Genomic DNA, 17637 nt, shown 5'->3' with positions numbered 1-17637 from the left:
CATCCATCCATCCATCTATCTATCTATCTATCTATCTATCTATCTATCTATCTATCTATCTATCTATATATCTATCTATCTATCTATCTATCTATATATCTATCTATCTATCTATCTATCTATCTATATATCTATCTATCTATCTATCTATCTATATATCTATCTATCTATCTATCTATCTATCTATCTATCTATCTATCTATCTATCTATCTATCTATCTATATATCTATCTATCTATCTATCTATCTATATATCTATCTATCTATCTATCTATCTATCTATCTATCTATCTATCTATCTATATATCTATCTATCTATCTATCTATCTATATATCTATCTATCTATCTATCTATCTATCTCATCTGACCTTCCTTTACATCTTTCTCTATCGCTCTGTATGTCTCAGCAGCCATGAATGTCTGACTATAGTGTGTAGTGTGTAGTGTGTGTGTGTGTGTGTGTGTGTGTGTGTGTTTTGAAGGATTATCTTGCATTTCTTTTAATGAATATTCTATGAATATTCATTTAAAGAAATGTCTGCAGTTTGGAAACCAGGTAAATTGAAGGAGCTTTGATATAGATGGGAGGTGTTGCTTCATGAAATAAAAGAGGTTGTATTATTAAATTATTGTCTTTTTATTGCCTTTAACAATTTCTATGTTAAATAATGGAGCTGGTTTTAGTTATAACTTTTTAAAGATAGTGTGTAATGTGTTGGCATAAAACACGCTAACACACTTTAGTAGCTTATTGTGTATTACAATCTCCATTCTTCATTGAGTGAGCATATAACACCCCTTCATTCTTTACAGGCCTATCTTTACAGTGACAGAAACAGGAAGCTGCAATGTTTGAAATGAAGTCATCACTTTAAACAAGACAAAGTCATTCATTAATAAAGCAGTTGTTCAATAGTGGCTCTGCATGACATTGTGAAATGATACAGTAATAATAAGACTCCTGAATTTAAAATATTGTGTAAACATGTTATGTGTCTGCTGCCTTCAAATATTTTTTAAATGTTCCAAAAATAGTGAAGACACTCTACAAAGCTCATTTGTTTGTCACCCAGCATGACACCCAGTGGAACATACAATAGTAAGATATCCGGTGGTATTCTTTTCAAAACAAAAGTGTACTTCTACAACTTACAGAGGAAGGAACCATCCAACATTTTATATTTACAATGAATTACATAATTAAGGAGCAACAATACAATAATACAAATTAATGCAATATCAGTTATTATGCAGTACAGTGTGTGTTCCTATATAATGCAGAAATGAAATGATACACCCTAGAGATGTAAGCCTAGAATTGTTTTTTCATTGCTGCTTCAAAAAACAGCCCTTGTCAAAAATAACCCACTACCAATGAAATCCCATCTTTTCACAGGAATATAATGGTAAGACCTCAGAGCTACTGTGGCATGTAAAGTATCAAGTACAAACAGAGGAGTTCCTCTTTCAAGTTCAGTTCCTCTGAGTCTAACTGACTTCCTGTATGATTCTGGGAAGACTGGCAAACGTTATTTGGTACCGGCCCTGTTCACCTTTTGCCCTCATTTATTTGACAAAAATACATGTGCTATATTTGATGAGAGAAAAGTTCAATTTTAATGAAACTATTAAGATAACATTAACAGCACCAACAATAATAATGCTAGCACTTATAATAAAAGTTTATTTCTATAGTCTGGAACTTTTCAAGGCAAGAAGACAAAGTTCTTTCCAGTGCACACACACACACACACACATATAAAAACAACAACAATACAGTTACAAATAAAATCATCCACAAGGTTAAACAGTTAAAAACCAAGCTTATTGTTACAGAACAAAGCTGTGTTATGTGAACAGAAATTTCATTGTCAAACAAGCAGACCAGTTTATATCTATAAGACTGTCAATTATCATCATCATAATCATCATCATTATCATTATTGTTATTAAGTGGGGAAAAAGTGACTAAATACATTTTCCTCAAGTTCTAATTAGGTACAATTTTAAGCATTTTTAACTTTATTAAACAGCTGAGCTAGTTAGGTACTGCTTAGCTTCTAGCCTAGTTAGTTATACAGTATATATATTTTTTACATACAAAAGTTTAGAAAATTAGATGCATGTTCATTAACTTGCTAATAACAATGTGAGGCAGTTAAAATGAGTATCACACATGAATAAGTATCACATAATGCATCAGTAATGACAGCTAACAGTGAAAGCCATGCATGGTTACCTTCACTTTTCATAGATATATTTTTAGTTGTGGATATTTCTGTATGTCATAATGTGGTAACCACGTTACTTTGCTACTTTGCATTATTATGGTTGTTGTTGAGTTAAAGGTGCAGTGTGTAGAATTTAATGGCATCTTATGGAACTGATTTTGTAGAAATGGAACAAATATCCATAAGTATGTTTTGATTAGTGTATAATCACCTGAAAATAAGAATCATGTTTTTGATACTTGAGCCCTTTACAGAGAAAGGTGAAAAATTAACGGAAAAACCAACATTAAGTTTCTTAGTGAGGTGTTGGACTTCGCATTGATTCTACAGACTTTGAACTCTAATGGAGGGATGAATACCTTCTTCCAAAACACACTTACTTGGTGTTTTGATGATGATGATGGAGCATGCTGTCAAACATGTCCAAAATCTTCCATAGGTGTTGAAATGGGTTGAGATGTGGTGACTGTGAAGGCCACAAATGATTCACGTCATTTTCATACTCATCAAATTATTTAGTGACCCCTCGTGCCCTATGGATGGGGGCATTATCATCCTGGAAGAGACCACTCCCACCAGGATAGAAATGTTTCATCGGATAAATGTCACTCAGAACAACTTTGTATTGATTTGCAATTACCCTTCCCTCTAAGGGGACAAGTGGACCATACCATGCCAGCAAACGGACAAACAAAACACTAAGAGACCTTTCGAGTTTTTCGCAGCCTCTGTAGGTTCCCCTGCACACTTGGAGAAGAGGGTGAGAGTTATTCAGTTATTCAGTCAACGCTACATATCACTAATTTAACACACTCGTCCTTCTAATGCCCTAAACTCACGGTTCTGTGGCGTGTTCTGGCCGACCATTTATTCTGAAAAACTAGGGGGCGGAAGTCTCTGTTTTGTTTCCGCATGCAGATCACACGGCATGAACGCACTATAAGAGTTCGCAGCTGGAGAGGCTCCGCCGTCTCCAGTGTCCCCGGATCGGTCATGAGGGTCTTGATACAGCGGGCTGCGGTGCTGCTGCTCGTCCTGGTGTTGTCCTGCAGGGCAAACCTCGCGCCACCCACAGTCAACATCAGCCTGGATACACATCCAGAGGAGCGATGGATGCCTCTACTCAAAGTCTTTGACATAGACTACCTCAAGAAGGCTGCTGCAGAGGTCATTGAGTAAGTTTAGATCGGTTCCAACAATGAAATTATGATACAGACATATTTATTTTGTGAAATACTTTGTTACCATGTAATGAATGATGCAGTTAGTAAAATTGCAGAAGTTGTGGCCACTGACGAGAAGTTATTAAAAGTGCATACCTAACTTTTTTAAGAATATATGAGTGTTTCATAAATAGGCTATTTCAAATTAGACTGTCAAGATCGAAATATACATTACTATATTTACCACCAAGTTACAGATGGTGTGGTTTCACTTCATGTTACATTATCAGCAAAGGTAAACAATCAGTGGCATACCACAGATAACCAAAATAAGAAATCAAAACACTTAAGTTAGGTAACATGCTTACAAAGTCTTGTTGTCTTGTCCGTAGACAATAGAAGGGTTATTAATGTGTATTAAAATGTAGAGTTAGCCATGAGTTCATTGAAGAGTTATTGCACACTTAGACTTGTTTTTTGAGCTGTAAACTAAATTAAACGACCATACTGTGATAAAATAGATCATTGTTGGTGTGTATTGCCATTCACACCAAATTTAGAGAAATCAGCATTTCATGGGCTGATTTGGCTCAACTTCATCAATAGCTCAACTTCATGAGCCCTGAAAAGGAAGGGCCAGTGCTGACGTAGAATCTGAAATTGCTGCTGCTGAGACTCATCATTAACAGCTTCAGGCAAAACAAAGCTCAGAGGAAGACAGTGTGACTAGCCATTTTAAAATAAACCTGTTTGTGTTTAACTTGGTTTATCTCCAACTGACCTGCTGGATGGCATGCCTCCACATGCCCCCTGAGCCATTCCACCACCTGACGGAGGTTAGAGAGCGACTTTCACAGCTGTCAATCATGACTTCAAACCCCTTTAAATATAATTAAATTAGTCATTAAAGACAAACTTATCAGATAAATTAGCACTCTGTCAAACACTGTGTCATACGAACTATATAAAATGACAAAAACTTCTTCTGTCTTTTTTAGTTTCGCTCATGTCCAATATGCTAACATGGAGGGCAGGATGTATGACCTATACTGCAGCCAGCCACCAGGGGGTGGTTGATCTATTTAGGCTTCACTTCTGGGAAGCTATCATGGCATCCATCTTTATACAGTCAATGGGGAAATCTTTCCATCTGTGTTGTGGGAGGAAAAACAGCTGGAAGTAAAATAGACATTCAATTGTAGCTGTTTGGCTGTTTGTTCATCGTTTTCAAACATTAAATTGCGGTGTCACTGGAGCTCAGTCGACCTCATTATTGAACCTATTCACAGCAGCAGATGTAACTTCAACTCCGGCCTCTAAAACTGTCTTTATGTTATAATAAACCAAGTTGAACTCTCAGACAACTGACCTCTGGTTCATTTAATTGTCGCCACACTGTTTTGTCTTCTTCTCAGCTCTGTGTTGACTGAAGCTTCAGCTAGCCAATGTGACTAGTGAGTTAGCCAGATATATCTTGGCTTTAGGCAGGTACAGCTTGTAGCATGCTTTTAAGAATGTTTTAGACTGATTAGGTGGGTGGAGTAAGGTCCATACCTGAGGGTGAAGTTACACCTTAACTTCTGTGTTAATGAGTACTGTCTTCCACTATTACTGACAGTGATGGCAACAACCCAAACAGGTTTCCTTTTAATTTTTTGTCAGCTCCACAATTCCAAAATGGGTACATCAGGCTCTTACACCTGTTGTGGAGTCTTTGGAAAACTACGTTCCTCAGCCTTACGCAGGGGAGATTCGTGGCTTGGCCTCACACTTTGGCGGAAGCCTTTCGGATGTCATCCTCCTCAACTTTGCCTATGAAGTATCTGCGTATGTATGACTTTAAATCTACTTATACATTCTTTATTATTCAGAGGCACCCAGTGTCTGACAAGTCTGCAGGAATAAGGTGAAAGTCCTCTCATTCATGCAAACAAACTTTATGCGTTCCTAGATTTTGCACTAGCATCGTAGCTCAGGACAAAAATGGCAACGTGTACCACGGCAGGAATCTTGATTATCCACATGAGGTTCTGAGGAATGTGACTGTCGACATAAACTTCCTCAAGAATGGAGAGGTACAGTATGTATTCAAAGCATTTGAAAACTAAACAGTTGTTGTACCTCTAGCTATACTAAGAAAGCTTAGAATCAGTAAAGAGTCAGTAAAGTTTAACAGATGCAAAATGAAACTCCTTGCATGATGGTGAAGTTTGTTGGCTCACCCTCTCAGGTGGCGTACCGTGGAACTTCTTTTGCTGGCTATGTTGGTTTGTGGACAGGGCAGAGTCCAAACAAATTTACTATCTCTGGTGATCAGCGAGGTAAGACTTCACTTCTTTTCAGCAGTTGTGTTTGTTCAGAAAGGTTGCAAAAGCCTGATGTTTTTACTTATCTGTGTTTGTTTTTTTGTTTGTGTGTTTGCATGTGTGATCACCAGGTAGTGAACACTTGTGGAACTTTTGGAAGAATTTGGTATCTGCTTTTCTGTTGCGAAGATCTCCAGTCAGCTGGCTGGTTAGGGAGGTGAGCACGTTAAGGAAGTGAATCTCAGAAAATGTACTATATGTGGAAATGAAACTGAATAATTGTGTGTATCCTGTGCAGACGCTGGAGGGGGCTGAGAACTTTCAGGATGCAGTGATGAGTCTTTCCAAAATCCCCATCATCACAGGGGTGTATTACATTGTGGGCGGGGTGCGAGCGGGGGAAGGGGCCGTTATCACCAGAGACCGAGGTGGCCCCGCTGATATCTGGCCATTGGAGCCTCTGAATGGAGGGTAGGCATTAGAGCAGAATGCAATGTATGCAGAGTTCACTGAGTATCATTGCCCAACTCATTCCAAATATAAAATGATGTGTGCCTCTCTTAGATGGTTCAGAGTAGAGACGAACTTTGACCACTGGCTTCCTCCCCCAGCCAGTGACCATCGGAGGTGAGTCATCTCACATGATTAATACATCTACAGTGTTGTTGTGACTTTTATCATACTGCTGTTCCTTCTTTCTTAGAGAGGCAGCAAACAAAGCATTAAATGCTACTGGCCAGGATCATATCAACATGGATACACTTTTTCAGGTATGTATGGATCAATAAATAGACATAAAAAGTGGTGGTACTGTGAATTTATAACAAGTGTTTTAATGTTTAATAACAAGTCTTTTTTTCCATCCAGGTGTTGTCGCAGTTTCCAGTGTGTAATGGGTAAGGGGGATGTTATCTGTTCACTATACTCACATTTTTGTTTTAAGCAATCACATGACATCTTCAGGTTGCTGAGATAGTTTCAGTTCCCTTTGCTCAACTTCAGCAACATTGTCAATAGACCTTTGTTTGACTACATACTTAAACACATAGCAAGTTGCATATAGAATAGCAACAGCTGAGGTTCAGCCAGATGTTTAACATTTTGAGTGGATGACATACAGTTATACAGCCTTATGGTATTTTTAAGAAATGTACAGTTTATACTAGGTATATATTATTTTTGTAATTTTTTTCATTTTAATAATGTATCACATAACATTTGATAATGACCATTGAATGTCTTGATAATCTCACAGAATTACGATTTACACAACAACAATGAGTGCAGCAGCCCCTGAGAAGTATAATACACTTGTCTGGCAACAGGTAATAAAATGACATATACATGTGTTGTTTCAAATTCTCTCTCAATCATTTTGTCCTAGAATAATACATGTTGACAAAACGCAGAAAATGTGACACTCTCTTTCACTCTTTTATCATCTCTTTCAAGGGCTGCTAAATGACTGACTGAACTGACAGACATCAAGCAGCCAGAAGATAGCAGTTTTTTGCTGGACTTCTGGTTATGTGCTGATTTGTGATCATTTTCGAAATAATATAGTCAATGAGACTAGAAGGGAATTAACCTCAAGTATTTTACAGTGATAATGATTTGCTGCCTCTAATGAAAAATAAATTTGTTTTGATGATTTTTTAACTTTATGTACCTGCAAATTATTTTTTCAATTTTAATAAAATATGTATAAAAACAAGGTATCCATCTGCAGCACAATGTATACATTTATTCAGTGTTAAATCAATAGGAAATACAAATTCAGTACATACAAAAAATACACATAAGATGACCAGCTAATGATGAATCAGATGCAAAATGATTTATAAAGAATGTTTTGACACAGACGTCACAGCCTTCATAGTGTCAGGCTGAATCATGCTGAACCTGCCCCATCCAAGGATCTGAGCTCTCTGATACGATACCGGTTGGTGCTGGTGTGGTGCCTGAGAGATGACTAAACAATGAGTGGGACAGAAAGGACATGGTAGTGACCCCCAAATATTTGCAGTGGTCAGATGAAAGAGATCAAGTGGGATTTAGCAGAAGAAACAAGACCTTAGTGAACAACACAAATGAGTCTGGTCATGTCACTAAAGTTGAATAATTAAATATAACAGCATGTATTGTAACATAAAATAGATTTTAGGGGATATTTGTATATGTGCATTCTACCAATATCTGTGGCCTTCTATAGCCAGATTTTTCTGCAGTCTCTACATCACAGCTGGATGGCTGCGTTCACACAGCATCTATATCCATGTTGGGGCAATACTAAATAACAAACATGCACTCAGTCACTTTTTTATTATAATATTATAATAATATTATTTTTTTCACAAATAATATTTAAAAACAACAATAACAACAATCAAATTCAGATTTGTAAAACTAGGCTGAAATAAGTAGTAGAGATAATCTTAATAACATTTACCTAGAAATTATGAGCAGATGTGTACACTCTGTAGTGACTGTATAGTTTACAGATTGAAAATAATGGTTTAGAATATTATGAGATCATTTGATCCATACAGTTATAACTTCTTCAAATGACATGGTTGAAAATGTCAAGACTCCATTTTCAACTAAAACCTGAAAAGAGATCAACTGACAGAATCTACCCATGGTTAAACAATAACTGAAAGAGATCAAATAAAACTAGTATTAATGTGAATGGGGCAAGTGGATTCAATTAGGCTAACATATACTGTATAACTCAGCCAGGTTACAGTAAGTTAAGATAAATCAATATGATAATCAGAGATTAGATTTTTTTTTATACAGCTTTAGATGACAGAGATCTAATGTTTGAGAGTCCACATTTAATTCTCCTATCTTGTAGTGTTGCTAGATTTTTATGAATAGCCCCACTTCAGTTCACTTTAGGTATAATTGATTTAAGTGGTCAGGTGGCAGACACATTCATTCTAGTGAACTCCGCCTGACATAATCGGAAGTCATTACCACCAACGTGAATATTGATTTTACCATATCTACACCCCCCCCCCTACTTTCTGTATTAAGATGCCGACAGTGAAAAGCAACACCTCCTGTCTGAGTTTGGCTGGGACCGTTGTTGCATATCTCTCTCTGTCATTTTACTGTGATCTCTTTATTATCCATAAAAAGCATAAACATTCTCCTCCACTGGTTTGCTAACTTCTACATTTGCACACAAAGGTTCCATATCCAGTATGTTAAACTGGTATACAATATTCCTAAATCAATATAAAGCAGCTAATTAAATTTCGAACTTTGGTTTTGTTATTTGAAATCAGTGTACTAGGGAACCTAGATAAGGAAAGTAAAAGACCTAGAGATGTAGTGTGCAAAGTCCAAAGTTTCTGAGTGCTTTCATACCATAAAGTTTAATATTCCAACCAGTATGTTATGACTGCACATGTGACACCTACATATTGGTTTTGGAGTTTTACATGTTTGTTTCTAATTCACAATACTAGATCTACTAGACTACTTTCCCAAGCAAATATGCTGACATTTGGGACAGTCTTGTAGCTTAAAGGTCAAGATGGCGATCATGAATAGCAATCGTTCAATTTTGGCAGGGACCTTTGTTGCACCTCTGTCTCTGTCTTTTCCTGTCATCTCTTTTTTCAAGTAATTCTTAAAACAAAAAAGACATGTCCATATGCATGTACACTGAAAGCACATAACTCCCTTTTGTTGGAAAACCACTACTGCCGCCCAGAAAGGATAGATAAAATAAGCATGAATTAGCATTATGTTTTGAAAACTACTAAACATGCACTTAAACCTTTGCGCCTCAGTGCCCACATCCAGTTTGGTTATACCGCATGTCAAAACAAATACATCATCAGAAAAAAAAGAGGAATATTAAAAAAGTTTTAACTTGTTACAGCAGGTGCACGCTTGCTTTATTGTTGTTACCTCTTGTCCATTTTCGAAGCAGATCTTCTCACTTTCTTGAAATTAATCACGCAGAAATAACTGTTGTTTTAATTTTCCTAAATGACCAGGTCCTGTTTAGTCAAAATGCATTATTCATTCTAAGTGATTAAATCTGACTGAATCTTAACACACTGACTAGAATGTAAAGATACTTTGCCTTATGTATTTATTTATAATATGTACACGTACTTATTGTTTTATTTTATTTTTGTAACTTTTATTCTGTTTTATTTGCCTTTCTGTTAAGAATCAACTTGTATTTTCTGAAGAATACATAATTAATATTCTGACAAGATGTATGAATATTGTTCCAAATAAAGTTCAAAACGTGTGTTTTTTTTTCTTTTTTAATTGAAGATGATTCATTTAAATATAAACCACCATTAAAATAGACACCTCTTTACATACAAGGCACATTATTGGTAAGAAATTTTAATTATTTAAAATAATATAACATAAACAAACTCAGAAAGTCCTTTGTGTTGGTACCAAACACAATATTTTCTCTTGTGAGAACAAGTAGTTGAATTTTGGTTCACAACCAGTCCAGCAAGTCCAGCAGCAGGTCCTTCCCTTCTTTGCAGGCTCTGCACGCGTCTTAAGGCTCGTGCACATGCTCGTGCACTCCTCCGCTGGCATGCGCAGAAGCAACAACATTAGTCTGTAGATCACATGATATGACAAAGCAGCTAGCTACTTCCTGTGTAGACTGCTAGCAATTTCACATCCAGACAGCCGCAGCGACTGCGACTACTGTGTCATCCAAGATGCTGGCCCTCATAAACAGGCTTTTGGACTGGTTCAGGTCCCTCTTTTGGAAAGAGGAGATGGAGCTTACATTAGTGGGACTTCAGTACTCCGGAAAAACCACATTCGTCAATGTGATTGCAGTAAGTAGCTAGCAAACAAGCGCAGTCAGTGCGGGCCCAGGCTACTAGCTGGGAGAGGTTGTGGACGGTTCTTTGAATATGTTTCAAATTGAAATAACATCGTCGCATTTCTGTGTCACTGTTTCCAGAATTCGTGTCCATTACTGGGTAGTTTATTATCTTCAAACATTCACATATTAGTGTGGAACTAACATTAATATCACATTTACTGTGTTGTTTTGTGAGGCTAGCTAGAATGACGAAGTTCCTGGTATGACTGTGCGCTTACTTAGGAAATCGGTCATGTGAACGTACTTGTAAGAGCTTTGTAATAACTGCTGGTGTGTCAACATCAACGATGTGTTGACAAACCCTGCTACACTTGGTGTGGTAAACAGTCAGTCTTAACTACGTCATTTAAAGTACATTAAAGCGAACGAGGCCTGGAGGCACCGTGGCCACAGGCTACCAGCTGTCTATATTCCTAGAAGGGAGACAGGTGATATGGACAGGGCTGGGCCATATATTGATATTATAATATTATATTGATATTGTTATGAGTCTACATATTCTGGATTTTATTATGACATAAGTGTATTCTTTTCCTGGTTTTAAAGGCTGCACTAGAATATAGGGAAGATTGTTCTAGCTGCTATATTATTGGCCTTTACCCACTTCGTCATTATATCCACATTACTGATAATTATTTATCAAAAATCTCATTGTGTTAATATTTTGTATAATATAGTGACATCCACAATACTTTCGCAATATTAAAAAACATTGTGATATTTGATTTTGTTCATATCACTTAGCCCTAATATATATTTATAAATGTGTGTTCGAAACCTTCCTGTTCAAGATTTGGACATTGTAAATGTTTCACATTTGTCTTTTTTGCTGGGCCTCATTTCTGTTATGTCTTGCTTGCTTAGCCTGTCAAAGCCTTGACACGGCCTGCAGTTAGGGTAAAGGTTATATTATGAAGTCCACTTCTGTTTATGTCTGTGTTTCTAGGTGATAGGCCACACCGCAGTTTTAGGAAGTCAAGTTGTAGGCTAAAGTACTGTAGTCACACACCCCTTGCCAAGACTGATCAAAGAATAACCAGCTCTCTTGTGGTCATGTCAGGTGATCTGTAACTGGGTTTGACCAGAGTTCCTCACACAGTCATTTTAAGGTTATTGTTTTGGGCCCAGTTCATATATGAGTCACATGTATGCTTTCAGTTTCTTTAGGGGTTTAAAACTACGCAGCATCTGTCAAAGCAGTTTCCTGCGGCGCCACTCTCACTCTCAGTATGTACTTTATGAGTGTGTATACGTTCAGTAGGAATTGCTTGTGAATTGTTTGGTTCCAGAGTTGTGGTGTCTGTTGCAGAAACCTTGACTGTTAGATAATGTATGCTGATGCAAAGATGGCATCATCTTAACAAGATTTATGGAGTAAAGGGACAAATATTCAAATTCAGATGGAGGCTTCATGCAGCCAGAAATTACTATTAAAGTCAAAGAAGTTCTTGTTTTTTATTCTGGCCCCCTGCACAGAAATGATTCACACCCACAACATGTTTCATGTGACTTCTGAATCAGAACAACACGCACTGACTTAAATGCATGGTGACACATTTTTATGAGGCCATGACATTGAGAGGTGGATTAGATACATGTCAATATTTGTAATTCTTTTTCAGTGCATAATGTTCCAGTCAGTGTGTGTCTTTCAACAATGTAACATGTAGCATTCATTAAATTAACATCCTTTGTCTTGCATTTGTCTCCTACAGTCAGGACAGTTCAGTGAAGACATGATCCCCACAGTTGGTTTCAACATGCGGAAGGTCACTAAAGGAAATGTGACAATAAAGGTAGGCAAACGAGCAGCTGAATGCTTTCAATATTCCAACTCAAATCACTTTGACATTGGACCAGTGACAGCTGTATATTCTCCACTTAAGAGCTAGAATAGTGGTTTAATAAAGTTTTACATAATGTCAAGAGGCTTTTGTTTAGGTTATTTGTTTATCTTGTGCTTTTCCACCACAGATATGGGACATAGGTGGACAGCCCCGCTTCAGAAGCATGTGGGAGCGTTACTGTAGAGGAGTCAATGCTATTGTGTAAGTTCGTAAAGCAGGTGCCCTTTGTGACTATTTGTTTTCCTGAAGTCCTGGAAACCCTGAAAAACCAAACCGAAATCATACATACAATTTGAATACAATGCTTATTGATTTAATTAATGTTCCTCATCTCTCTATAAAATAGTGCCATTACAAAATGACCCTTTGTAGGTACTGTGTTTAACTCAAGTGTGTTTGATTTTGTTGCTTTTTTTTTTCTTCCTTTGCAGTTACATGGTGGATGCAGCAGACCGAGAGAAGATAGAAGCTTCCAGAAACGAACTGCACAACCTTTTAGACAAACCACAACTACAAGGAATTCCCGTAAGAGGCCACTTGTGATTTATAGACCTGAAGCCCTATGATGTCACAGCCTCGCCTTGGTTCATGACATTGATTTCTGAGGCTCTGGTGACTCTTTAGTAGCGATTACGCTCCTAATTAGTAATCACTACATCTAATGGCTTGCAGTGACTCAGGCTTGATGACCTTACACTGAGTGGTCATTTTGAACCCATGCCAGGATATTAAATTACATTTCAATATCTACACTGATTTGAAAATTGACTTGACAGGGCTTGACAATGCTGACTCAATAGGCTGTGGACACCGGGACTTGTCGTGATTTGTCCTAACAGTAAGGATTCTGCAATGGGTGCAGCACGTAGTTGAGAGAAATCCTGTAAAATGTCTCTGACCACTCTGTGCTATAATGCTGATTCACTGCTGTATGTGAGATATTGATCAGCTCTCTCTCTTTCTCTCTTTCTCTCTCTCTCTTTTTGTTTTTCAGGTTCTAGTACTGGGCAACAAACGAGACCTACCCAACGCACTCGATGAGAAGCAGCTCATTGAAAAAATGTGAGGTTCTCAGATGCTGTATTTTTGTTGATTATCCTCCACAAACATTGCTTCTTGAGTTTGCCGACAAAAGCTAATGTATGCAAATGGTACTTTTCTATCTCTAGTGGATGACAATTCAGTATCAGGTGTGTCATGTTCGTCTTTCTCAGCGGTGATCCAAAGATTATGAGTATTTGACTACACATTGTAATAATCAACAGTATGTGCATAGGGATGTCCACATATTCATTTTTAATGTAATACACATACATCTTGTGGAAACCCCTCTCAGAAGATATGAAGTTATTATTAGCAGTATATTAATGTCATACCTGTCACAAGTGATATTTCCATTTTATTTAATCAACATTGTGGGACAAAATCTAGGTATTAGTTAGATAGATGGGTAGATGTATGTATGCACTGTTACATTTTAATAGGTATGAAATATGCACATTAGATGCATTTTTTTAAATGTAAATTTCTTGTTAAACCAACTGTTAATATGCATATTCACATAATAACCAGCTTATATGACTACTAGCTAACTTCTTATACCCTGCATTAAAACAGGATAACACCCCCTGATCTTTAACAGCTGCAACTCATTAAACAATCTGACTAATTATCTGACCATTTAGCAGCAAAAAAGTACATTTGAAAGTAAATTTCACTTATAAGTACCTGCAGCCTAAATGTCTGTACAGGACTGCAGTAAAATGAATCAATTTATCATTCACAGGGGAACAGGAAATTACACTTTTTTTAGATCATTAGCATTTTCCATCCAAACCAGAACGTTAATCAAACCTGAAATATGAGTAAGCTGCCAAGCACCTTAGTGAAAAGTGTTATGACATTATACAGGGCCTCATATTTATTGTTCTACATTGATCATAGACCCAATCTGTCACACAGCAAAGCCCCCTTTAAGCACACAGTACAGCTTAACCCTAACTCTTTTTTTTTTTGCACACTTTCCTGCATGCACAAACACGCTCTGCTTAATCACCATCAAAGGCTGATTACTTTCCCATGTGGCAGACTGGGATGTTTTCTCTGCTTATTCTTCACTTAAAAAACAGGCGCCCTTCCTCATAGTTGTTATTTTAAAACTCATGTGGATCAGAAAAATAAGTTGGTGTGCACTAAAATAGCCTAGTACATGAATATATCCTCTCCTCCATGCTGCTATTTACTGTCTTTTAGTGACAAAGCACCCGGAGGTTCATCGGCTTACAGTGGACTCAGTTGTGCTGATAAAAGTTCACACAGAGACCAAGTATAGCTGTCAAGCCACTAGAGGGCGCAAACACACTTACTATAGGTCCCTCAGACTAATTCAGTAATTCTTTTCTTTTTTTCAACTGAAAATAGAAACAAATGTTAAAAATGCTTTTGATTGGATTTTGATTGAAGACTTCATATTTGCTACTTTCCCTCTACAGGAACCTATCTGCCATTCAGGACAGGGAGATCTGTTGCTACTCTGTCTCCTGCAAAGAGAAAGACAACATAGGTAAAGAAATACATCTTTTCATATAAGTACTCAGACTCAAATGTTTTGATATGTATTAATCTGTAGTGCCCCCCCCCCCCCCCCCCATCCCACTCCCTCCAACCCCCTTCCATGCAGATATCACACTGCAGTGGCTCATCCAGCATTCAAAGTCGCGGAGAAGCTGAGAGTGAAACCCAGTCGCAGCTCTGGCCTCAGCCCCTAATGGTCATGGGTCCTTGACAGTCATCCCTTCCACTGCCTCTGTGAAGTAATCCAGCTCTCTCTGCTCACTACCGTCACCACCTGCACCACCCAGTACACTACCATAAATGTGTAGCCCCCCCCCCCCCTTGTACAGCACTACCGCCACCCCAACTATCTGGAGTCTTGAAAAGTTGTCTCGCTAGAAGGTGGATTGTCCATACCCATCATGCCTTATCGCCTGTCATTATGGACATGCTCTGTATCTGTGCACATCGTGGAGGTTTTTTTTCTTTTATGGGTTTCATTTACCCCTCGACACAGGAATTTAATGATGTTGCAGTGTACCGCTCCCCTGCCTACATAGTGGACGGAGCTCCTCTAATCCCACAATCAAAGATCCATTCTGTCGCCCGTCAACATTAGGTGTTTACATGACATTGCGTGATTGTAGTTTTTAAACTAATTATTTGCCAAATGATGATGGTGGTTGCTTGCGCTAATGCCTTCAATTCCTGATAAACTCTTAGCAATGTAGCCTGCATTTTTTGTGTGCTGGGCGTATGGAAGTATCTATTCTATAAGTGACTTGAATTAAAAGTTTACACATATGGATAAAAAGAAGGTAAGACTGTGAGTGGTTGTTGTGTCTGAGGCAAAATCCTAAGATAGGTCAGCAGAGTTTTAAGTGCCTTCGGCTGAGTGAGTTTTCCAATCGGTAATTTATTGCCCAATGCAACATCCAAACCACTAATATCAAAAACACTCAGTACAGACATGATCTAAGTCCCTTGATTACACTTAACATCTCTTGACAATCTTTGTTTTATGTTCCGTAGTCACATAATTACATTCTGATGTCTGAGAAAAGTCAGTACTGTACTAATGATGAAAAATGAGGTGACGGATGACCGAGGTGAGTGAGAAAATGTTACATTTTGTTTGGACGATGGGTAATTTGAATGCTGTTTCACTTGTAGCCTGTGACTTTTTTTTTTTTTTTAATGTAGCTTGAAATGTGGGCTAACTGTTTGCTTGCAGTTCTCAGGTTGTTATAGGATTTTTAAAAAATTGTCTGAACACAGTATGGGTGCGCCCGAGGATCCTTTTCGTAATCCCTACTTTGTTCAGTTCTGATAACAGAAAAAAAGCAGTGTTAGTCATGATGGCTGAGCTTACGGAGAACAGAAGACAGTCCTTTAGTTCAAAGCATCGGATGCCTGATGTCATCCATGCCTTGTCACGCCCTTGTCTGAATCCTTAAGTCTGTTTGTAAAGCCTTAACAGCCCTCCAAAAAAAATCAAAACAAAAAGACATATTGATTGATTCGTCATTTCCTCTCGGCGACAGGACAATGATTTCTCACAGGTTCGACCACTGTTCTCAGATTGATGCTTTGCATTAGCTTCAATCGTGTATATTTATCTGCTCCTTGCTTGGCCAGTGCATCTTAATCAATTCAGAATTATTTTTTTTTGTGCAAATGTCCCCAGATATGCAACAGTACATAGGCCTACGTGGCTTTGACGCCTGCATTTCACCGTACCGTTTGTCTCCAAATACATCTCACGCTCTCTGTATCTCACATGTGGTTCTGTGTCCGCTGGTGATCGTCGTAATCCTAAATGTCGATTGTTGGGACCACAGCAGCAGTGAGGGGCTGTAAAAGTGGGTGACTGTGTGGGTAATCGGGGAAAGCTTTGTTACCTGTGTAATAATATAGCCTATTTGCAATTTGTATGTGCATGTGCTAAACTTATTCACATTCAATTGCAGACTTTGTAAATAAGAAGTTAGCATTTTTATTCCAACAAATGCTCCTGTAGATGTCATGCGTTCTTTCCCTGTGATTGCTAATAAATTTGTTTTTATTTTTAAGGATTTCTAGTCTGGCATCTGAATTTCTTGGGTAGTTGTCTATTTAATTATTTGCCACTAGGTGGAAGCAGAGGACTTTGAAATGATGGTGGTGAAGTCTCCACAGATTGAAAACTCTTAAGTTTTACCTCCAAGTTTTTTTTAACATCATACTTGCTCTCCTTTTTCATCACTGTAGGGCTTGTGCAATTCAGCTTGTAGAGATTTTTAATAATTCTCACACTAGTTCTCACCTAAATCTCATAACACCTTCACCCACAATAGATCCCAAAAGAGAGACCTCCCCTCAGTTCTTAAAATTTCATGCACCATCCACTTTGTGCAGCATTTGCTCTTACAGATGCTATAATACGTGATTAACACCTTTCAGTGTTTCTTGGCAGAAAAATGGCTATTGTGCATAGAAACGTGACACTTTGTTACACAGTTTTTTAAAACAAGCTTGAGGATTGTGCTGCAAACAAGGGGACAATAAAGTGAGCCGTGTTCTCACAGCTGGAACTGCACAGAGCAGTCGGGAGAGCAGACTCAGGCCGTTAAAGCAGGAACACCTGAATTAATCTCATTTCTTAAACGCAG

General features: G+C 37.8%; 2 protein-coding genes across 2 annotated transcripts; both read left to right on the top strand.

Moving 5' to 3' along the window:
• The first annotated feature begins 3160 nt into the window (after positions 1-3160).
• Positions 3161-7416, top strand: LOC128356071 (N-acylethanolamine-hydrolyzing acid amidase-like). Its single transcript, XM_053316504.1, has 11 exons — positions 3161-3407; positions 5058-5222; positions 5347-5470; positions 5626-5716; positions 5833-5918; positions 6000-6172; positions 6266-6328; positions 6405-6471; positions 6569-6597; positions 6957-7026; positions 7154-7416. The coding sequence occupies exons 1-11, from the start codon at positions 3226-3228 to the stop codon at positions 7160-7162; spliced, it is 1059 nt and encodes a 352-aa protein (XP_053172479.1). The 5' UTR covers positions 3161-3225; the 3' UTR covers positions 7163-7416.
• A 2928-nt stretch (positions 7417-10344) lies between these two features.
• arl8bb (ADP-ribosylation factor-like 8Bb) lies at positions 10345-17061 on the top strand. The gene is made up of 7 exons (XM_053316506.1): positions 10345-10536; positions 12302-12382; positions 12561-12634; positions 12865-12958; positions 13428-13495; positions 14926-14996; positions 15114-17061. Exons 1-7 carry the CDS (start codon positions 10414-10416, stop codon positions 15161-15163), a joined length of 561 nt encoding a protein of 186 aa, XP_053172481.1. The 5' UTR covers positions 10345-10413; the 3' UTR covers positions 15164-17061.
• Positions 17062-17637: the final 576 nt, after the last annotated feature.

Source organism: Scomber japonicus, chromosome 3 (assembly GCF_027409825.1).
Source record: "Scomber japonicus isolate fScoJap1 chromosome 3, fScoJap1.pri, whole genome shotgun sequence".
In the NCBI taxonomy this organism is placed as follows: Eukaryota; Metazoa; Chordata; class Actinopteri; order Scombriformes; family Scombridae; genus Scomber; species Scomber japonicus.
This window is presented reverse-complemented; position numbering and strand designations above follow the sequence as displayed.

Bases quoted from the DNA above. Each gene is read 5' to 3' on its own strand.
- LOC128356071 (XM_053316504.1), top strand. From the start codon at position 3,226: ATGAGGGTCTTGATACAGCGGGCTGCGGTGCTGCTGCTCGTCCTGGTG. The intron at 5,471-5,625 runs GTACAGTATGTA...TCACCCTCTCAG, and splicing joins ACTTCCTCAAGAATGGAGAG to GTGGCGTACCGTGGAACTTC. The intron at 5,717-5,832 runs GTAAGACTTCAC...TGTGATCACCAG, and splicing joins TATCTCTGGTGATCAGCGAG to GTAGTGAACACTTGTGGAAC.
- arl8bb (XM_053316506.1), top strand. From the start codon at position 10,414: ATGCTGGCCCTCATAAACAGGCTTTTGGACTGGTTCAGGTCCCTCTTT. The intron at 12,635-12,864 runs GTAAGTTCGTAA...CTTCCTTTGCAG, and splicing joins AGAGGAGTCAATGCTATTGT to TTACATGGTGGATGCAGCAG. The intron at 14,997-15,113 runs GTAAAGAAATAC...CCTTCCATGCAG, and splicing joins CAAAGAGAAAGACAACATAG to ATATCACACTGCAGTGGCTC.